General features: G+C 43.1%; 1 protein-coding gene across 1 annotated transcript; it reads right to left on the reverse strand.

Moving 5' to 3' along the window:
• Window positions 1–286: 286 nt before the first annotated feature.
• Window positions 287–19,945, reverse strand: bmp7b (bone morphogenetic protein 7b). The gene is made up of 7 exons (XM_079678888.1): window positions 19,247–19,945; window positions 6,668–6,860; window positions 5,638–5,786; window positions 3,944–4,147; window positions 2,875–2,951; window positions 1,985–2,095; window positions 287–1,671 (listed from the first exon to the last, which is right to left on the reverse strand). Exons 1-7 carry the CDS (start codon window positions 19,644–19,646, stop codon window positions 1,522–1,524), a joined length of 1,284 nt encoding a protein of 427 aa, XP_079535014.1. The 5' UTR covers window positions 19,647–19,945; the 3' UTR covers window positions 287–1,521.
• Between the last annotated feature and the right edge of the window lie 4,344 nt (window positions 19,946–24,289).

Raw genomic sequence — 24,289 nt, forward strand, 5'->3', positions numbered from 1 at the left:
TAACTGTGTAGTAGAGGTAGATTATGTCATGAAATAAATAGCATTAACATCCTGGAAGGAGGAGACAAAACATCAAGCTTGTAAGCAGTATTATTTCCAAGATGCAATCGATATTAACAATCGCCAGTGGATAATATGCACATGCATTGGATTGTATACTGCAAATTGTAAAACAAATTCTCTCAATGAATTGCCCAAAAATATGTATGAATGGCTTTATGGTAGAGATGAAATACAGAACATGCAGTACATTAAAATGCATGTGCAAAGATCCAACCACCACAGGCATAAACCACAAAGACACACGCTGTACCTCAACAGAAACAGGAACAAACTGAACAGTTCTTGGTTTCTTATCGCACACGGAAAGGCAACACACTCTAACATTCAGTATCTCAGTTCATCAGATAACGTGCGTAGCAAAGGAATGTGTCAAGAACAGCATGTCAAATTAATTCTGCCTTTCATCCAGATTAAACACACCTCAAGGTGTTTTTTGTTGCTTTTCTCCCAGTTTATTTTTGTACCAGTTCAGCAGTAAAACATCGTTGAGACATCGGAGCACACTGTACATCTTAGCCAGCTTTCAATAAATATACCTTTTTAAATATGACAGACTGTATTACAGCAGAGGAATATAAACCTGAAATGCCTACCACACAAAACAAGATGCTTCGTACAAAGCTCCATCTCTCTAGTCTTCCTTCTCTCTGACAGTTAGGCTGATTGTTGCTATAAAAATGTAAAAGATGAAATATAAACTGCCTCTGCCCGTGTAGCACATGTACACGGGAGGCGCTTCGAGTTTCAGCTGAACGCTCGTGTCAGAGTATTTTTCTGTCAGCTTTGTTTTGATTTTCTTAGAGTTTGTGTGTACTAAGATGTGAAAGAAAACAGGCAGCATTACATACAGGAGAAAAACACAAACCCAAGTGACATTCTAGGAAATAAATACACTTCTTGCTTTGTTTGGAAAAAAATTATTTACACAGTATTGTACATCGAAGAAATTCAGAAAATCCATTCGAGTCTCTCTCAGTCATAAAAATATATATATATAATAAAATCTACAGTAAAATAATCAACTACAATAACAATTATTGAAATAAACAAAAGATTGTTGACTGTGGATGAATATACAGTACAATCACTGCTTTTAATGTCTTGTATACACAGTAGAAAGCACAAACGTGAGTGTGTGTGTGCGTATGTGTGCGTGTGCGTGTGCGTGTGTGTGTGTTTGTTTGTTTGTATGTTGCGTGTCTGCACATGTGGCGAGGAGTCTGAAATGTATTCAAATTCCTGTTCAGCCGCACAACTGTGGGTTTGCATCAAGACGACCTCAACAATGAAACACCAGTATCCTCCACATGGGAGACACTCAGATGGTTCATAACAAATATATTCATCTTTCTTTAATCCATTCCTAGTGTTTCAAGTGGTGCCTGACAGCAAGAAGAAGCCCTTTCTACTCATGAGTGTGTGCATATGTGTGTGCCTTGATGTGAAGATGCTGACAGTCTAGTGGCAGCCACAAGCTCTGACCACCATGTTGCGGTATTTTTTGAGAATGACATTAGAGCTGTCATCAAAGTAAAGCACTGAGATGGCGTGGAGCTGTGTGGGGGCACAACAAGGCTTCGGAACCGTCTCCGGGTTAATAAAATGAACCTGGGAAGAGAAGTGGGAGATCAAATGTTAAAATCATCCTTACATCACAAATTAATATTGAAAAATGGGGGAAAACATATGTATGACAAAGGGTTATACACTGAATCCAAGTACTGTGGGAAAAAGGCAGTTTTTTTTTCTGTTGACCTCCTCTGCTGTCACATCACGGATGACAGTTTATTTTAAAACACAATGTGAAACTCCTATAATACAGTAGTTGGAACAGCGGCTACATTGTTCTGACAGTTGATGAAATGATTAGACTCCTAACATGACGGCTGGGTTTGTGTTTCCTGCCTTCATGGTTACTCACAAGGGTTTGCACAATGGCATGGTTTGTGGCGTTCATGTAGGAGTTCAGCGGGAAGGCACACTCTCCCTCACAATAGTACGCCGCGTATCCTTCAGGAGCGATGATCCAGTCCTGAGAGAGGAGAGGGAGACGGAGAGAAAATCAGGTTGGAGAATTTGAAAATTGTATTTCATTATCTCTTCTTAGAGACCTGATACTAAGAGGTGCATAATGTTGTATTTGCAATTAACATTTTGTACTTAAAAGAGCAGACCCAATTACAGTCATATATTTAATTATGCTGTCCTTTAGAAGAACATTATAATTATACATACTTTAATCTAATAAACTATTATTAATTAAATAATAAATGTAGAAATGCCATTTTATTTGCATATTTTTGTTTTATGGTCTATAAAATGTTGAAATATTGTTCAAATATATTTGATTCACTCTCATAGAAGACAAATACAACCAGAAAACACAGAATAAAAAAAGGCAGGAACCACTGTCATTTTCTCTTTTAAAATACTGACATGTTTTACAGGTTTATTTTTGTCCTCAGACAAATCAGTTAATTGACTCATGTTTTAGGGTTCTCAATGTACATTTTCCCACTTGGCCCAATCATGATTTAAAATGAAAAGATCAGGGCAACCTACATGAAGTTTGAAAGCATTCTAAGCTTGTTGATTTAAAATATTAAAAAAATTAAAATGACCCAAAGAGTTCATCTTGTTTGATAGCTGGACAGCAAGAGGACAATGTTTGGGGATATTTTATTGAGTACACCTAGCTGAAACTGTAGAAATGTTCTTGACTTGACTAAAAACTAAGGGCTAAAGTATTTTGTAAATCTATTGCATACAATGCATTATAATGTAATTTTGGTACAAAGACGCTTTCCGTACCTGCCAGCCCAAGTCTCTGAAACTGACGTAGAGCTCGTGCTTCTTACACGCCTGCTTCTGATCAGTACTGCTGTTTTCTGAGGAAGAAAAACAGACGGAGAGAAATTATACTCCAACACATGTGCCATTATCCCATACAGCTTGAAGAGTAACTATTTACTGCAGTCCGACCACAATTAGACAGAGATGATACGAAACAGACCTAAATACAGCCAGTTTCCTCATTCAAAACATTAACATTTAAACAATGAAAGAAGGAAATCACCTCCAGATACAGCAGCAATTTGGTAATTGTTTCAAATGAACGGGCCACCCTGCTTATAGGTCACTATGCCCTGCTTTGAGTTTCCACTGGGTAAAACAGATGTGCACAGAGAGCAGTTTTTCCCTTTGTTCAGAACTCAAACCCTTTATTTATTCCCTCTCATTTCTCTTCTATTTTCCCCTTTACCCCATCTGCACGCAAAAAAAGAATGGTCTGTTTTCTATCTAATAGTATCTCTCTCACTTCCTCTGGTGACCTCTGGGGCTCTGTGGTACGTTAGTTCCTGAGGGTGGTTCACATTGGAAACGATCATGAGCGACTGGTTCTCATCATCCAGTTAAGGAGCGCTGCTATCCAAAGTTCCAAACAGGCCCATTTGGCCCATGTGTTGTGGCCCCGGTTGCCCCACAGCACACTGCAGATGTGTTCTGCCATAAAAGCCTGCAATGCCTTACCTCCATGCAGGGAACTTGGCCCCGACCGCTCTGTAATGCTTGTGTAAATAAACAAAGACAGCAGAGGGATATTTGAAGCTCAGGCATTACAGTCTAGTGTTTCAGCACTTCACATAAACACAGCCCTCTCACACCTCTAAAACAAAGGCCCCAAGTATGCATTGCGTGTTTTGTAGTGCAAGAAGCACATCAGTTCCAATGTCATACTATTGTTGGTCTGGATATTGTGTATATTTGTGTTTGAATGCCAGCGACTACCAATTACGAGTAAGATCATTCCAATTATTTGTGTCCCATTCCATGGATTCCTCTCCAACAAAAAGACACAAACACATTTCTGTGTGTTTACCTGCAACATTGGCCACTCTCAGTGCCTCTTGGTTCTTTGTCCCTTTGGAGCGGTTGGGGTTTCGTTGTTTGGCCCCTCCTTGTGCTGAGCGGATGCTTCGCAGGTGCACCTCAGTGGCTTTGAAGAAGGCCACCATGAAGGGCTGTTTATTCTGAGGCCCACTGCGACCAATCAGCCCTGCTACACGAGGGTTGATGCTCTCTCCTGTAGGGGGGGACAAAGAGACCGGTACAACAGGTGTTAACAGACATTTCGTTTTTATTCAAACAGCTCGATAATCAAGGAGAAAGGGAAATCCAATATATGTGTGCCCACTTGGGGTGCCTGTGTTTTGAGTTAATGTTGCATGCGTGAGGTGCTCGCCATCCTCACTGCCACCACTTTTGTCTGTTTTGCAAATGAGATTTCCCTCTGTGAATTCCTTTCCCTTTTTCTCATTGCTTCTGCACCTCTGAAATGCCAAGAACAAACGTAGCTCTGAACATCAAAGCCTCTCTTCTTGTATTTGAGAGTGTGTGTGTGTGTGTGTGTTTGTGTGGGTGTGTTGGTGCATGCTCGTGCATGTGCTCTCCGGCAATGTCTATACAAGAATGTGTGTCTGATCGCCATTATGTGGTAAATCAAGGCTTCTGGTCGCCGCTGGCGACGGGGTGTCCCGTGTGCCTGTCTGTGCAAGCTCAGCCATAACCCTTCGTACACAAACACACACTCATGGATTCAGCCTCTCCAGCACTCCCCTCCCACAACATGAAAGCAATTCCCTGTGTGTTTTCCTCAGCTAACATGTAATATCCTGCCATCCTCAGAGATAATATTCTTAAACACGCTCTTTTACTCCACACACTGTTCGTTGATTACGTTTTCCACTGACTAACATCCAGGCCCAGTGATGACAAACTCCTGCTGAGATGTTATCCTGAAGATAACGCAGGGACTTTCTGCATGCCTGCTAATGATGCTGAGGGTATGACGGATGAAGACGAGGATGAATGAACGATGATGAGGAGCACGGGTTGACTTATCTTTGCTGTGTACACACAAACAATAAATCAACTGATGTTTTGGCCTTCAAGAGAACAGCTATGATTGTTGTATGATAATGCAGACGTCTCAAAAAGTTAACACATTACAGTGATACATACATAGTTGATGTGGATGTTTGACTTCATGAATGAATGTTACCAATACTTCCCTTATTTCAATAACGCTTTTACTAAAGTTGTTTTAATCACTACTTATTTAATAAAGTATAAATGCTAACAGTTAAATAAACAAACGTATCATTACGTTTTACACATCAGATTGCATCTTCTGCATTCAAAATCTTTCTTCAATTCACTAAGGAATATTAAGTACAAGTAAACTACTAGTAACTACTTTAACTGAATTAGTTACTGTAATTCTAATTAGAATAGCTACTGTGTGCCACTATGTATATATCTGCAATCTCTAGCAAACCTAATACAATAAAAGTAGAACAAATAACATCTGAATTGTATGATTTATGTTGAAACTGTCAAATTGAAATGAAGACATTTATTTATCTATGGGTTTTTTTCTGGTTCCTAATCACCTCGTCTTTAAACCTTTGCTGTTTTCCTCTTATATTGCACATAGCTGCTGGTCCTTGGTAACATGGCCACCTGTGACTTCCTACAGTATGTGCGTGAAAACACTGATCTGGAGACCCTCACCATTGGTGCTCTCCAGGGCCAGCTGCAGACCCAGGTTTCTGCCGGGGTTCAGGACCCAGTGGTTACTGGTAGCTGTCAGGTCGAACACCAACCAGCCCTCCTCTGCTGCCCAGATCACACGGGAGTCCAGCAGGAACAGGTCCGACTCCCTGGAGAGGACGAGAAGATCAAACACTTAAAGTCAGAGATGAACATAGATAGACAGGGGTTATATGAACAATTACGAAATATTTAAAACCATGTGAAAGGTGAAGCAAAGTGAGCAAAGCGCAAAGTAATGGAGTGGAGAGAGGGAGTTAGAAGAGTGTGACAGAGTGAAACAAAGAGATGGAGCAAGAAGAGAGAGTGAGGGAGGGAGGGAGGCTCCAGATGGTGAGGCCCAGGGGAACACTTCCTTTTCTTAATTGACAATAATGGCTTTATAAACGACCGGTCCTTTCATACACTACGCACAGTCCATCACTGGCTGGAATCTTGTGGGAGAGACAGAGAGCCAAATACAGAAAGTGCAAGAGATATAAATATAGAGAGGGCGAGAGAAAAAAAACACAGCTGCGGAAGTGGGAGAAAGTGTGTGAAAAGTAGAGAGTGAAATAGTGCATATCCAAGTCAATCCTATTGTCTGTCACTGAACAGAACAGAACTTTTTTTGTTTTGCTCTTTCAACATGGGAGACTACAACCCCTTGTTCTTCATGTGGCCATTCATGTATCCCGACCTATTTTCTGACTGGGCAGATAGTGTGTCACAGAGCTCTGCTTCATTCATGTACCCAGGCCCGTCTCTGGCAAAGGAATAAATGACTGTGTTGTTCCCTCTGGACAACAGAAACCTTTAGGAGGGGTCGAGGAGAGCAGGACCCCGGCCTGTCCCGAGTTACATACACCTTTTGGACGTCCACGATAAGCCTCGTGCAGGAGGTGGGGCTAAGACCAGTTTAATAAGAGAAGCTTCAAGATAAAGAATGCTACGAATGCTAATTTCAAAAATGTACATTACTATAAACAAAACAACGTATATCCATGCTCACCTATCAGTGTGTTCCTTCAACACCTGGAAGACGCTGATGCGGAAGGTCTCATTATCAATGCGTTCGTGGATGAAGTCTTTATAAATACGAAACTCTGCAGCAGTGACCGCCTCGCCCTCTGGGATTCGTGATAGGTCGAATCTGAACTCACGGTGATGCCGTCGCACTGGAAGGAATTCCTTATCGTGCTCTACTGCAGAAAAAAGAGAAGGTGAAAATAAAAAAATGATACTATCAGACACAGTGTATGCTTGCAGAGAATGTAACTTTTTTTTAAAGCTTTTTGCACCCATCCTCTCTAACAACAGGGATAGGAACAGGTACTATGTGTTCATATGAAACTAAAGAGTTTATAGCGAGGTATTGAGTTGCATTTTACAAAGTAACAAGACACGTTTGTTCTCTACCTCTTTCTCAATATATTCTTCTCACAGTCTCTCAACCTGAGCTGTTAGCAAGGAGCTGACATAGCTTGTCAGGCTCTGGGTCAGTCCCAGATTAAAAACATCTACAGTTATGCAGTACACATGTTGGCTTGTGATTGAAACATTCACGAGGACCAGCACTCGGAGCCATGCAGCTGGCGCACACTGAGCCATGATAGAGAGATGCAGGCGGACTCTGACAGCTTTATGAGCCCCTTTCTTCTCCCTCTCTTCCTCTCGCAGCCCCAGAGAGTAATCCAGTCTGCCCTTCATCTGGTTCTCATGAGTTGGGGGCTCAATATTTGGTGTACCCCATCCCCTCCTCTCTCTCACCCCCACATCCCAGGTTTCCAAGTCCATCCACCCCCTGCACCCCCAAGACGTGGCCCCCCTGACCCTGCTCCTCTCATGTCCCAGCAGGACGTCCGAGGGGTCAGCACCTTGTCTCTCATCATCTCCTGGCTCTCCCTCCACCTCCCTCTTTATTAACTGCCGGACAGACCGCCCACACATACGAACACATGCAAACAGATACACAGCGACACTTCAAATGATTTATTATTAAGCAAAAACCGTGAAGACAATACGTAATCTCCCCAGACCCCCGGTGGCATTTCAAGAACATTTCTTCTAAATAAGTGTGGTCATAAACCTTAGGTTTCAAGGGATTGAAGTGTTGTTGAAGCTAAAAAGGGATCTCTCTTGTGGTATAGATTATCCTTTTTAATTTGGCTATTAAAAAAGGAAGAGTAAAAGTCAGGAGATGACCAATAGGATTAGGATTGATCCTGTGGAGACTACAAACGTTTGCAAAAAATACCATGGTGGATGAAGACAATAGTTAACAGTCATAATACAGCTATGTTATTGAGTATCAACTATAAACCCCACAGCTGATGACAGATCAGATCTCTCAAGCACTGCCTCTGCCATTTCTAGCAACTATCCGTGAACCACCGTTGCCAACAAGACAGTTCTGTATCAGAGTCGACTGCCTCTAAACTCTAAAATAATTCAGACATTTGCCAAGCTATCATCATCCCCCTAGTGCTCACACACACACGTTATAATTCTAAATAATTCCTGACTACAGCATACTTGTCCTACTCCAGCTGGAAGTAATAGAAGTGTGCAATGATGTAAATGTTATGCATGTTTCACTGCACAGCTTGTGCGGTGTTATTTCTTTCACTGCACACCTGCCTCTTTGTCTTTCTCAGCCATGTTTCCGCTCTTATGTAGTTCTCCCAGCGGACTCTCTCTCTCCCCTACACCCCCTTTCATTTATGTCTGTATTAAACCCAGTTGCTGAAGGACATTATACAAAGGCAGCACTGTGAGATGATTGGCCAGAGAAGAAGTAAAGAAAAGATCTAATTACTCTTCAATGAGGGACAGCTCTTCTCTCTGCAGCCAATAGATGGCCTTGCTTTAGGCTCCCATTGTCCTGGATCTGCTCTGTGCCCACATTGGACTGGTTGAAACAACTATTTACCTCTTTCTGAAAACCAGTTTTAGGCTGTATTAACTCAAGATCACCATCTCACTCTCTATCCACCAAATCTGCACTGCACCATGTAGACAATTCATACATTTGAATGGTGAAAATGTCTAAAGATACACCTGAGTCTGACCTCAGCACAGCGGGTAGGAGCCTGCAGTCCCTTTAAACAGAGATACATTTCTCTATTCAAAAGTGGAATAAGGTGAGGACAATGATTTTCATTTCATCCTCCATCCAATTACTCAATGTCTTTAGTGTTCTCTCTCTTTTCTCCTTCATACCTCTTTGCTCCGGGGCTTGCTTTTTCATCTACTGCACCAGGGAGCTCTCCCTCCTCCTGCAGCCCAGCGCAGGTGCACTCCCTCTGGGGACAGAGCCAGAGCAGCCGCCCGCCCCTTCACTATTAAATCTCTTTATCTTTTCTTGTGAGAACAGCTGGATGCGGCTGTAAAACTCCCACACTAACAACACTTTCTATATCCACTCCTTATTGAATGGATTTCATCTGTATGGAAAAAATGAGAGCAGCTTATAGCTTTAGCATCTGCCACAATTCTGCCGTTGTCTGTGTGCTTCTCTTTCTCCTACAGGCCATTACAGCAGTATGGCAGTCATTAGATGAGGGGAAGAGGCACAGTCAGAGCCACGCGGGTGCATTTATGACTTCCTCTGGGAGGAAGTGAGTAGCCATCGCCCCACCTGTGTCACAAACATACACACACACACATACACCACAAACATGGTGAACACACCCTCTCATGGGTTATGAGTCCTTCATTCTGAGTAGCCGTCATTTAGATCGGTTGCTGCTCCTCACACACACACACCCGAACACTCCAATACACAATATACAATCCTGTGAAGCGAACGATCTTGTGCGTCACAGCACAGTAACACAATCATTATGGGTTTCTGTAATCCGTAATTAGAGATGCAACACACAGGCAAAAGAGAGAAACACACACACATACACTTACGTGGACTTGAGCTGCTTTTATAGTTTGATTTGCTTTTACTACAAACTGCTGATGAAGCAGAGTCATACCACATCATTTGACTTGTGCGGGCCACACACGTGCACAGCAGCACACATCAGAGATATCGGGATGATGACGACTCCAACCTCTTCAGTGCACCTGGCAACCAGAGGTTTACTACGCTGTGAACAAAGTGTTAGCAATGCATCCTCTGTTACTTATGTTGTGTGCCCCCCCCCCCCCACAGCGTACGGCTTCCTCATCATGTTCTCTACTACTGAGAGTCTCTAAATTTCATTACATTTAAATGTATCTTCATTGGACATTTCTTGTGTTTTGTATAAAACATGTGGTGGCCTTTAAAGGATAACTATTTTGGTGTGTATATTGTTTATGTAAATTAAAAAACAACTCTTTGTGCAGCCCAAGCCTGATATTGTTTATTGCTTTTGCCAAAAACTAGTATTAAAAACATATTAAGGAGCCACACTGTAGTTATTTTACTAGCAGAGACATTGGAATTGATACACACCATCCTGCTTCTGTAAATGATTGATAGTGTATCAAATCCGCAGCAGAAAAAAGTTTTCCAACAAATACACTTTAACCATTGGTCTAACATTTGAAAGTTCATATTTGTGTAAAGAAATAATGAAAAATCTTTGCCAGTTTAGTTTAATGGGATTTGTTAACAGTAAAAAAAAAGAGATATACTCGAATATAACCAGACTAATCCTTTAACCGTTTTCCCCCCTCCCTTCCGCTCTCTCTCCCTCCCTCCCTCCTCTCCTGCCAGGCCAGTAGACCTAAGAGACTTCTCCAACACCTCGAGCTCCGGAGCAGCAGCGGCCAAATCTGACGGCTCACATTAGCCCAAGTGTCTGTTCGCCACCCTCACACCACTCAGTCCCTCTTGCACGCTTCCGCTGCTCAGCAGGGGGGGGGATTTCACCTCTGACACCACTCTCACTTCTCTCAACCGACAGCTTAAGCACCCCCCCCCCCTTCCCATACTACCTTTATTTCTCTAGAGATAACTGTACAACCATTACCTGCACCTCACTCTGCATCCCTGTAGAGCCCATTAACTCTAGCTTTACACCTGATTCCCAAACCAGCAACTAGAAAAAGCAATAAGTCACATCAGGGTCAGATTATTTCCTCTGGAAGTAAACCATGTGCATTTGATTGATGCCCCATAATGATCTCTCCCTCTTTCTTTCTTTTCCTCTTTCTGTTGCTCTTAATTCAACAATGTTTTAAGCACAGTACTGGGAACAAGTAAGTCATAGTTTCCGTAAGCTAAATCAGAGAGAGGGGAAATAAAAAACAGAGTGCAAGGAAAGGACGGATTGCTCTAAATGTTTATCCTATGAAGCGCAGAGAGGGTTTGATCTCTTGGGTACCGGGTGACTACCCACAGAAGGGCGATTACCACGTAAGGAAACATCCTGCCCACTGGCAACTCCTGATGACATCATGCCTGTGTGATGTATTTGTACTGCTGTAAGGCCTGACAGCACTGGCTCCCTGGGAAAGGGTCAGCAGAGTTTCATGCTATAACTTACTCACACTTAACGATCATTAACTCACCACAGTGTGTGTGTGTGTGTGTGTGTGTGTGTGTGTGTGTGTGTGTGTGTGTGTGTGTGTGTGTGTGTGTGTGTGTGCGTGCGTGCGTGCGTGCTTGTGTGTGTGTGTACGGTCACACACACATGAGCCTGTCTACAAGTAGAGGCAATAACCACAGGAAGAAGAGTCTTTACATTTAAGACTTGTGGTCAGAACCAAACTTTTCTGAGTTCTTTAGCATAAGGGCCATCGAGAAGGCTCAGATTTTAATCACAGAGGCTCGGTTGACCTCTCTTTCTGCCTCGCACTGCAGCCATCAAACATGCTTGCCCTCTGCACCTCTACACTGTAGTGCTGGGTTCCACCTCATGCTTCGCTGGGCATCATGGACCAGAGATTTATACTGAAAATGTAACAGCCTGGAACTCACAGGAATGTGTCTGACCGTAAAGCCTCTCCCTGGCGCTCTCCCTCGGCACCACAGCTGTGCTAAAGAGTTGGTTCATCCAAAAAATAAAATAACAAATAATCTGACCTCTACTGGTTTCTAGCCATGCAGGTAGTTTTCATTTAAAAAGGAATAATTGAGGATTTCATGCTGATTTGCTTTCTGGTAGAAAGTTTGATGTTAATATTGATACTGTTCTCGTATCTGGCTGCAGCAGCCGGCTAGCTTAGCTTAGCATAAAGAAAAGAGAGGAAAACAGCTAGTCTGGCTTCGTCCAGAGGCAGTTACATCCAACTCCAAGTAACTGTCGGATAGTTGTTTGTGGTCTTTGTGCCAAGTTAAGTTAGTCGCTTCATATTTCCTTGAAAGACATGAGTAACATAATTTTCTCATCTCACTTGAGGATTTGTGTTACCATTACTTATACAATGACTAATTTTATTTTTTATGATGGATGAACCTCTACTTTACTATGAGACAAAGTTGTAAATCTCAAAAGCCTTCAAACAGTGACTGAAGGTCCTGCAGGACGAATAGAGTCATCTACATAAGTGGAACTTTAGACTTCATGTTCCGTTAGAGGTCTGTCAAGAGTGATTGCACATTAGGAAAAGGCAACGGTGACAACAAAGCAACCACATCCCAAATGTTTAGTGGTCATTGTTCTGCGGTATCTCACTGTGCTAATGCCACAGTCACCATCTGCACTTCCTCTTAACTGCAGGATAAAACAACTCAGAGACGTGGAACCACAGCCATTCAGTTTCCCCTTCTCACTCTTCCCCTCATCCCCTTGTTTTTACGTTCTTTAATTTTGTGGCCACAGGGGCCACACCCTCCCCGACCAGCCAAGCCGCCTCTTATTATAGACCTCAGGAAAATTCACATACAATGCGCACGTTGGAACAAAGTGACACACAGATTTCCCGGTGTACATAAAACTTCTATAATTTCCTCCTGCACCCCGGAGTGGCAATATTTTGCACACATGACGCGCACATTGGCACCCTGCTTTTAACAGCTTGTTTATTTTGTTTAATTACAGCTCATTGCCTTTTTCTTTAAAAAAAAAAAACAGAATAGCTGTGGAGGAAACATAAGGGAAACACAGCTGCATGCTTGCCTAAATAAATAGAAGCCCGTCACATGCAGTTCATATTCCATGCTGCTCAGCCACAAAATGTCATCACTTTTCATTTAAAAACTGTGCATACAGTTGCTTGGCTTTTATAAGCTTTGATTTGGCTGCTGGAACCTGTTGAGGAATCTGGTCAGTATTACGGGCTTCCGCTAACGCAATCTTCCGCTCGGAGAACCAACACACATCACACAGTGCAGCTGGTGACTGGGCAGGGTAAGTGGCTCTGAAATAGTGTTTTACTATTATTCACAAACACACAACTTCCTTAACACGAATGCTTTAAAGCACGTCATGTTCCAAGGAGGAAAATAGAGCTAATGCAATTAGTTTTAAACAAATGCACGGCATCTAGTGATCCACCTTCCCCTAATCTTTCTCTGCTGCATTTCTTCTTCTTTCTTTTTCTCTAATCTCCTTCATTCGCTCCCCCTTGCCCTGTCAGTGCCGCAGTACCAAGCAAAGAGTGTTGTATTTGTTTATGCAGCAGAGGAGCTGTTGGTCCCAGGATCTCAGGCCGTGCTCTGGCCCACATCTGCTCTCTCAGCTTCGCTGCTTGGTACCCGCCGGCAGAGAAGTGCAGGGGAGTCTAATATCCTGCCGGTCGCTGATAAGGCAAGGCCAAAGCAACCCATATTCAAAAGAACAGGTGGAAATATAATTCATTCTGTTATCCACTGCACTTATTTTATTATCCTACAGGTCACTTAAAGGTGTCAATTATGTCTCGTTCAGTATGCACTGTGAAGTGGGCCAAATGATGCGGGTTTAACACAATTTGTCAGCTATGTTCGGAGAGATAGAAAGAAAAAAAATAATTTCAGAGCTGGGGAGTGGAGTTATTAAAAAAAAATCTAAAATGAGCCCAACATTCCTGGCAATGAAGGAGCTCCGTCCATCATTTGAGTAAAGTTAAACCGCCCGCTTAGTACATCTGGGCCTTTTGACCACTCGCCACAATGTCAAGTCCCACCCGCAGAGTGTTTCATCATCTCTCCCAGCAAGAGCCTTTGCCTGGCCAAGAGCACAGAGGCTCTGCTATGTACATCCAGATGTCATCCTGAACTCCTGGGATCAACAGGTGAATCTGAGAGATAATATATGGAGAAAAATAAGATTTTCCAGAAACCGCGTGGCTGTGGCTATCTGGGTGTTTTTAGAGTTTTCGAAAAGAGAGATCTTTTGTATCAATTTGTGGAATTGATATACACACACACAAAACCTCAGCTTAATACATCAGACTGCGGAGAGTATTAAGAGAAATCACCTGACAGGAAGGCAGGTCTATCTGTACCAACTGAAACATTCCTCTGCTTCTGCTCACTCCCTGTCCAGCAGAAAGCAATAAAACATGCACTCAATAACACTAATTAGCTCCAGAGACATTCCTCTAGGGCAAAAAAAACTAGTGTGTGTGCATTTGTCTCCCCACGTGAATGCATGTGCGTACATACACATATGCTTTTAGTTCACTGGGAGTGTATACAGAAGCGATAACATACATGTTCGGGAGGGGGAAAAGGCAAACTAGGTGTCACGGACAGGCTGCACACACGGAGGAATTGAAGGCCTTCAACACACACACTTGTGTTTAATTTGTTGGTTCTCATGTGATGAAAAGTCTTCACGAACACATTTGGGGAAGCAGCTTCTAGTGTGAGATGGAGAGACCAACACAGACAAATCCATCACATTACAACAACTCAACAGTGGACACAAGTATGAGTGTGTGAGTATTTATGAAGACAGAATTGAGGAATGAGGTAGAGGGAAAGGGCAAGCTGTGTTTGGGGTTTAGAGAAAGTGTGTGTATGAGTGTGTGTCTGTTAGCATGTGTGTATGTGTGAGTGAGAGGTGGAGAGTGGAAAAACACACAAAAGAACTTGAGAAAGTGTTGAAATGTTTTATGTCTGGAAGCACGGGAGGTTTAAATCCCTGGAGGTGAGGGCCAGAGCAGGAGGTTGGAGACTAAACACCACACAACACCACTGGGAACATAGGATAACTAACTAATTAAAACTAGGAGGCCATACTGATAATCAATACTGTTGGTTTAGGAGGGTAGGAAGGGAAATTTGGTATCAGATGGTCATGCGTGCGAGACAGATTGGAGACAGGGCCAGACTTGGTGGAGGTCGAGATGAGTGGACTTATTGGACTTTGAAAATATAAAGTTTCTCCACACAGCTGCTTTGGCCTACAGACAGAGCGAAACATCTGCATTAGCCTCAGCACCATGGGCAACCCACTGTGAAGAGGAATGTGAGGAGCAATATAGGAGGGAGGGGAGAGAATGAACAGGAGATACTAGTCTTGTTTTTTTAAAAGAGAGATATTGGAGCTATTCAGTTGAAACGACCTCTCCGCTTCTCTGCTATCGGCTATAAAAACTAAAGCTGCGTGCCTCTGGCGTGACTACAGTGTGACACAACTGCTTCCGAGCATGCGGCCATGAGTGTGTGAGCTGGTGACACAATGCTGTCTGAACGTCAAAGCCTCTAATAAATCCAAACTAATTTACCGGTTACACATTTCTTCCCCTCTCTGCTCTCAATTACCTTCCTATTAACGCATGCTATAACGCAAGGGCACTGGCAGACAAACTGTGTGGCAGCTCCTATGGGAGCAGACGGAGGGCACTGAATGGTGGAGGGCCAGGTGGTGCCCTGTTAGTTTACCAAGGTAGCACAGAGGATAATTACCTGCTAGCGCTCTGACTCACTCAGCTAAGTCTGTTATATGATACATCTCCCTTTTCTGATCACAGCCCCAACGTATTCATTACATTTAGAAGCAACATTTCAATGTGACACATTACTACTAAAACTGGTAACCTGTGCAAAATCACAGCTGTAATTGTGTGATCAGTCATCAAAATGTTGCATATCCCATGTTTACAGCAATGGCAGCAAGAAAGCAGTGTTGTTTATGTACTGCTATATAGCTCAGTTTACTGAAATCTGTCCCATCTGGTGCAGATTAGAAGCAGAAGAACACTCGGGAGTTAAATGTGCCACGGTCTCTAAATGGCTTGATATTTGTTCACTTTTTAAATGCTTTTACCTTAGAAAAACAGCACTACCTCCATAAATAGAGGCTGACTTACAGCATCACTGTTGCACATGCAGAGACCCCAAAGCTATGACTGAGTATCCAAAAAAGCTACAGAATAAACAGGCCCTGTTTATAAGAAAAGTAAACCATGACAGTGTTACAGTGAGAAGGCATACACAGTACCATGATAGGATATGGTATTTAACCCAACAATACTGAAATATATCATTATATGGAAAACGTATGCAAAATAACAAAATGGTTTAATAAATGTAATCAAAGCAATAAACTGTTACTGTTATACTACGATTTATTAAGATTTTATTCCTTTGAAGAAAGTACTTTTTCAGAGCCGATGGGCTTGGGGCTGAATGACAGGGTAGAGTAGTGAGTAATAAGGGACAACAAACGTATAATTAAAAACATAAAGACAATATACTTTAATTGTTAGTTTTGATATTTTTGTGGGATTTGTTGACAATTAGTAAAAAAATAGCGAAAAACATGATTTAACGATATCATGATAAGACCATTTATAAAATGTTAACCGCTGAAGATGGAAAAACCATTATGTTGAACTAGAGTTGCCTTCCTTAAACTCACCTAAAAAACCCAAAACGATGCTAATCTATGCCAGATGAGAATGGTGACCAACACAACTCGACAACATTTTACAGTAAAAACCTGAACCTCACTCTTCCGCACAAATACAGGTTGATGATGTTGCTACCGTACTGTTTCAGTCATCCAGGATGCAAATAGCAGACGTCCAACTCAGCCCTGTTCTGTGGTTTGGAAGGTGTAAATGGGCTATGAGTGTTTGTGCGTGTGCCTGGATTGTTGAGTAAACAGCCTGTGATGGAGTTTAACATGAACCAAACTGAACCGTAGCACAGCGCAAGCCAAAGTAGCAGCCAAAGCACTGGAAGCTGTGGTTTGTTGAGGAGGAAATGCCTTAATTCACGGTGGCTGAGGGTTAATGCTGCCAGAGACCACTGGGACTACATAAAATAATAGTTACAAAAAGGATATGCAAGTGGAGAGTACTACGAGTATAAATGCTTGTGCAACCTGACATTGTTTCATAATCTTTTTCATACCATTTTCTTGTGGCCGTCTTAAGACACAGTGAATGTGCGTGTTTCCTTCACTTGTTGGCGTGTTATCATGGCATGTCCAGCACACGCCCAGTGCCTGTGTGACCTGTGTTTCATATAGCGGTTTACATTCTGAATGTATGCTGTAAGCCATTTACACAGCTGGGCTTGTAAACTGAAGTGACTCAGTGAGAGGACGTCCCTGGCCTGGGGTCTGTCACTAAGCCCACACCCGCCCTGGCTGGCTGCACCGGAGTCTGCAACACTCACATAAGATGACGACAAAGTGAGGCAGCTCCCCTGTGTGGCAATCAGAAAGGAAGAGATCATATTAAGAATAATGCTCTGGGGGATGTTCTTTGATCGTTGTAAAAATGTGATCTTGTCATAATAACCAGGCCCCTCTAAGCAGCAACCAGTGTGCAAAGTTTGACTAATATACCTTGGCATGGTTGTTATAGAGACATGCAGAACTTGGAGGGACAGTTTTAAAGAAAAGCCACACTCATTTTGCTCCCAGACAACCTAAATAAGAAAACAAACCCACAACGAGCAAATGTGGAAAGGAAGGAATTTGGAGAGGAAGTACTCAATCCATTCGATAGCCATCACTTACTTCTCTGTCTCTCTCTCTCTCTCTCACAGATGAGGGGTAATGAAGCAACTACTATGTGCTGTTTTGAATCAAGCTGGCTTGACAAATATCTGATGTCAATGCACGAGACTTGGCGAGAAAGCTAACCCTGAACTCTATTAGCAGATGCAACACGTGGCAGATAGCACACACAAGGACAAATGGCCACTTTATATCTAAATGAGTGAAATATGTGTGTGCCATGAGGCAGATTCAGCCTTGGATAAAAGCCCTTACCAAATCACATCAGCCACAAGACCAGTGTGACTTTCTTTCCATGATTCTCTAATATATTAAATAAAATGTTCTCTCTAGCCGTTGTGACCCATCACCCAATCAAAAGAAATGGACCGAGTCCCAACCATCTCTTGTCTCTTTCTCTTTGAAAAATCTAAATGATTCCTTTTCAGCTTACTGCAGCCTCGGCCCTCGACTTTGCAAGTCTCTGTGGTCGAATCCATCTGTGTCAAAGCCTGTCAAAAATAGTCACAATGCAGCAGCTCCAAACGTAATTACACAGTGTCTATTGCCAAGACACTCCAACAATGATCTTTCCAGGATTGAATGCTAACTTGCAACTACTTTCAGAACTCAAACTACATTTGGAGCAGAGGTGTAACCAGTGAATGCCTGCTCAGAATTTGTTATCTTATCTTCCCTGCCTTTCGTAGAGAAAAAGCAAAAAATATATACAAAGATTAAACACAGCAACTCATCTGAAACATAAGTGGGGCAGTTGATGTGACTCCATCATTTCTAGAGCATATTAATATATGATGCGTTCATCTTTTCATAAATCTGACACCGCCTGCTCATGTAATCTCTGATTGTTGCTGACAGCATTTTTTCTGATTAGATGAGTAAACGTGTCCAGGGAAAAAAGAAACATGTATCAACCAAGAACTGAACAAAACGACCAACACAATAAATCACTGTGAAGGAACTGGAACTAACTAACTAAGCTAACTTTGATCATTATTGACTGGAATAATGTTGTTGTCTGAAGGGATGTCTCCAGATTAAAGGGAAGGGAGGACCCAGTGCACTTTGAACCCATTCTGCTGTTGACTTACTCATTCTTTAGATAACACATGGTTGACATATTAGCTGCTGGCTGATCCATCATCCACAGCTCCAGCACCTGAACATTATCTGGTTGTTGCACAGCTGTTTAACAGAGACGGACACTGGAATGTGACACTCCTGGTATTATCTGGATAACTGCACCCAGTTGTATGTAAATATGGTTGTTGTGCAGGTCTCCTGTGTGTGCATGTAGGTATCAGAAAAATGTGTGGTGAAAAAAATGTGCTGCTGCTTAAGGCGAAGTAAAAACACATAATCCAGATTTACTATCAGCTTTGACTGAAACAATCACAAAAAGCAGTTTGTAGCAACAAGTCCAGAGAAATACTTTAATCTATAACCTAGACATAAAGATAATCAATTGCCATAGAAAATTAAGCCCCAAGATTTGTGAAAAATGTTAGTCTTCAAGAAAGTTAATCCAATTTCAGTTTTACGGAACTCAAATGTCTCTGAAAGAAACCCCTGAATATATGGTACTTTTTTTTTTAAATCACTAAACTATTATTAGTATACTGTGCTTGAGATAATTGAGACTGACTGGACTTTAATGATGCACAAAAATGACTTGAGTGGCCTGAACCTTTGCCATCATTAAAATATGTTTATAATCGTTTTTAGTCTAACATAGTAAAGGTGCCTACCCATATTGACAAAGCTCATGACCATGTCTGCGTCGTTCAAGAAGTTGTTGTCTTGTAGGCTGGGTATCGGGGGTCCCTGGGTGGTGAAGACGGGCTTGTAGGGATAGGAGTATCTGTCCTCGTCCCCCTCCGTGGACATGGCGTTGTACAAGTCCAACATAAACATCGGGGCAGCGTTGTGCTTTCCGTGGAGGTGGGGTCGCGGCCGGTGCGGCAGCCCCAGGATCGACAGGATCTCCCGCTGCATCTCCCTGCGCTCCTGGCTCTTCAGTCGACGGTGGATGAAACTGGAGTGGAACTCGTTGTCTAAAGTAAAGTTCGTAAAAGCGGTGTCCGCCAGAACGCAGTAGCTCCAAACCAAGAGCAAAGCCGGGGCACGTCTGTCCAAAATCGGTGCCATGGTACTCGCCGTGCGTAATTGCGCCCAGTTATGTTCGCCGAAACTCTGGAAAGTTGATATTGAACTTGTAGCAACAGGCAGCGGCTGTGTCCAATATCCAAAGTCAGGTACGGACCCTCATGTTGAGGGAAGTGCGCCCAAACGAAACATCAACTTCACTTCAAAGTCCTTTAGATGATTGGTTTTCTGGGCAGAGTGAGCTCACGCGGACCTCTGTCCTCATCCGCAGCCAGTGGCCAACAACTACCAACTGTGGTGCAACCTGTTCTGCAGAGTAGAGGAGGCTGCGAGCACAAGCGTTTCACCGTGAGAGACACGAGCAAGTTGTGAGGAGGCGCTGTGTGCTGGGAGGAGCAGGAGAGAGAGAGGGAGAGAAAGGGGGAGAGGGGGGGGGGGACTGTGGTTTCTAATGGGGATAGAACGAATTTTGGCCTTTGTAACAAGTTGGAGAAGGCTTTAGGCTACAAGCGCAAATACAAAACGGATTAAAACGGGATTCGTGTTATAATGCTTAAGTGTATGATGAAGCACATGTACCTGGCGCACCTCCATGCTCTTGTTGAATCAATAATTACAGTTGTCCAGCCGGTTACAATAGGCCCCTTCGTGATAGTGTGCTTATGGAAAATAACAGACATCATTTCAAAGAGTAATTATTTGCCTGTGTGGGTGACTACAATACTTTGGGAGAGGATGCAACATGAAATTGCACAGCTGTAATAGTTACTCTGCGATCCACAGGTGCACCCGAGCGAATACCTAGGTTCTTATGGTTGTGAGACTTAAAACAAGTCAGTGGTCTTTGTATTTTTTGTATCAAAGAAAGAAGCAGTAGAGCTCAACATCTCATGCCACATATTTGAAAATATCCAAGCTTTCTATCCCCACTGCTGGTGCAGGAAGTTTGTGACAAAGGCAGCGGTGCACAGACACAAAGCAGACTGCGAAGGTGGGGTGCAGATGTGTGGCAGCTGCTTCATCCCTCCATCGGCCCCCCCTGGCCCCAGCACCTCTTAAACACCAAACTTTAATGGAACGCTCTTGACCCTCTTGTGCGCTTGCTGATACAGGCCGGGGGATTTCAGATGCACCAGGAACCAATGCTTTATCTAGACAGACCTCCTAAAACCTGTTCACTACCCAGAGTGGAGTTTTAAAGGCTCTGCAGTTAAGATGTTTTAGGGCTATAGCTTGCCAGGTGATTTTTATGGCAATAAAATTGGACTTCAATGGCACAGCACGAGATGCTGCCAGACGGCTTAAGCTATGATTGCAAACAGAGGAAGGGAGGAAAGGAGGCAGAGCGTGTCTTGGGGTCTTCTACACTTAGCTCACCTTCCTGCCCATTTAATGTGGTCGTTCTTGTCTACAAAAAGCATTTCACTTATCTTTTTCCAATGACAATTCAACATGGCTTAAAGCCTGAAAGCATACACAGCCTGCCACTACTCATTCTGTATATATAATCCACTATTTGCTTTTAAATGGCCTTTCAGTAGTAGCCTGTAACATATAAACATTTCTATCCGGTGCCTCAGATAGAATCAGCTAATGGCCGCAGGTGTTTACATTACAGCAGTTTCCAACAGGGGACTTGAAAGGGTCTTGGTTTCAGTTATAACTATACATCTTCCTGTCTCTCTCACTTTCTTTCCCCTCTATCATTGTCTTACACTTATTCTCTTGCCCTCTCACCCTCGCTGTAAGGTTGGCGAGGTCAAACCCCCCGGTTTTCCTCCAACAACCCCCAGCCCTTTGCTCAGTCTGTGCCCAGAGAGGGGCTGACAATTCTGGGTAGGATAATAGGAACAGACCCCCCTTTGTTTGGGCCTCCATGGGCCCGATGACAGTCGCAGTAAACAGTGGGCACAGGCTGAGGCCAGGCTGGGTGAGCTGCACTGAGGGGCCTTTGACAAGGAGAACTAAAGCAGAAAAGCAGAACAAATAGTGTTTGAACCTCCGTCAATGACACATACTAAGACAAAACTGGCAAAAGCATAAAAACATTTTTCTAAATGTATTTCACACTTTTGTCTGAGATGCTAACAACCAACTCCCTATTAAGACATCAAGAGTAGCAAACTTACATTTAAAATGATCAAGTGTTCAATATTTCACAATACTACCTGCCTATTGAAGAAAAGTGGATGCATTTTTGCCAGGAGAGCCAGTATGAATCACTCGAGGGCAGAACAGTGGTGAGCTGTTGAACAACCATGACTATGAAGTCTTATTATTTTAGGGCTTACAAAGGTGAGCTCATAAATATCTTTATTTCTCATATTTATGGTTAGTTGCATGTTCCTGTTCTCCATTTAGGCAGTTATCAATCTCAAATTGCATTTAGCTCAAAATCAGTCTCTGGGCATAAGGCATTTTGAGTGCACACACTCTTCCTACTATGATCTTAGACCATCTGCACAAATACACACCTCCCCACTCCAACAGGTTGGAGCATGATACTAAGCTCCAAAGAAGACCACACAGTAATGCAGTGAAACATGGAAACTCTTTAAAACCCTACAAGAACACAAGAAAACACTTTTCCTCCTCACATTATACTTCTCCCTCTTTCTCTTCCTTTTTATCTATGGTAAGAGTTGCCTTTCCCATATGTCAGCTTATCTCTTTTTAGGAGCTCAAAAGCATGCGGTCAGATTAATATTTATTTCATGTGTTGCCTCAAGAGAGCAGCAGGCAGCAGTCCTTTGAAGACCTGTGCATGCGGGGAGGCGGATGAGGTTTGGTGGAGGGGGGTCTGACCGAGCAGACGATACAGTAAAACTTCTTTCAATGTAAACTGACCCTCAAATAAGGCAAGTGTGGGGTCGGGGTGCAAGGACTAGAGAGGGTGGAGGCACATTTTTTCCTTTCCCGGTCTGCCTGTCCTGTACGCCCTTGTCTAGGTTTTTGGCGTAACCCCACTGCGTGCACTGCACAAACCATCGGCCTGTTAAATCAGCCAAACCAGGTGGAGCTGAGCTATTGCAAATGTTCCCTTCTGGTGTCTCACACTTCCAGGGGCCTCATGAACATATGAGACACAGCTGTGAGACAGGCAGAAGAAAAAAGAGGGGGTTGGTATATGAAACAGCTTCAAAATAGTTCACTTGGTAAAACCAACTTAGGGTTTGGGTTAAAAGGAATTTTTAACATTCTGGATTCAGTATCGAATTATTGAATCCTAGTGCATTCCTCTTATAAAAACTATTACGTTTTGCATTATTCAAATGAAACTCCACTTCATGTCTAGGACCTAAACGTTTGGCCATTTAGACTATTTATTAAGCTAAAAGACTCATTTCCATGCAGGTTAAAAACTATTTGAAATATAATATTGGCTAAGCTTTTGTATAATAAGCACATTACAAATATTTAACAGAATGTTAACTGGTGCAAATCCGTACCTCATTTTTAATATCTGCACATTATTTGAAAGATTCAGTTTCATTACAGCATCACATGTCCAAAAAGCATTCAGAGACTCTATGAGGAACACATGATGATTGTATTTGAAAATCCTGTACATTTCAATCCTCCTTCCCATCGTCACTCAGTACCTACTTTCACCTGTATCCGGCATATCCTGTCACTACTGCTTCTGTCTGCAGCCAGATATGGTGCAGGGGAACACCAGAGGAGCTCGGGTCTGATTCATAGCTCTCAGCAGTCCAGCCAGACCCATCAGTTATAGCTGGTGTCCCTGAGATACCGTTTTAGCAAAGCTTTCCAAAATGCCTGGCTTAGTAGAGCTTATCCATTGCAGGATGTTATCACTCAGGCACTCTGTCACTTGTGTCATCGGCACAGAGTCCGGGCTTGACGCTGAGCTGGTGTCTTCACCTAGCTAGCCACATACTTATCAGCATCCATTACTGAGGTGTGAGGGCCTGATAAAGGTCTCCTCAGGTCCATGCAGCTCACGGCAGAGGTCCTATTGAGATTGTTGTCTCTGCAGAGAGAGGCCTTGCCCCTTTGACTCTTGCTCTCATCACTCTGTAAGGCTGTGTTAGTCTGTCAATCAGAGGGGACCCTGGGTGCTCAGTCAGCTCCTCTTTAGGGGATGCTGTTCTGAGGAGCCATTAGAGAGGAGGCGGCATAGCCAGACTAGTTCAGGCCAAAAGCTGATGAGAAACAGAGGAGCAGCAGAGCCTGGGGTAGAAAGTGTTGGGGGGGGGCAGAGGAGCAGGAGGTGGATGTGCTAAACTATGTGGATTGTGAAGGGAGGGCAGCTCTGTTTTCTATTTGTGAGGATTAGGTTGACAGATCTGTATTTAGTTTCTTTGGGCCTCTAGCTGCAGCTAATCCCCCTCACCTGCAGCGAGTGCCCCCACTTTCTTTCCTCTGACCCTGCAGCCCCTTACTTCCCCCATGTGTCCCCCCTCCTGCCCAGTACAAACACTCATCCCAAGACATGCACATGACTCGTTGCACTCTGTCTCCTCAGGTTAGGGCCTCACACTCGACACAAATCTCTCCCGGGCCAAAAGAACAGCAGGGGTCTCAGCCTTTCTAGAACAGAAGAAAAAAGGACCCTTACAACCTGTGGTCTTCCACATGTTAAGATTTTTTCAGCTTGGGTGAGGGGTTGTCCATCATCACCTAGAGATAGCAATTACTCTGAAATTAAGAGCCATTACTAC

The sequence above is a fragment of the Notothenia rossii genome (genome assembly GCF_949606895.1).
Source record: "Notothenia rossii genome assembly, chromosome: 4".
NCBI classification, from domain to species: domain Eukaryota; kingdom Metazoa; phylum Chordata; class Actinopteri; order Perciformes; family Nototheniidae; genus Notothenia; species Notothenia rossii.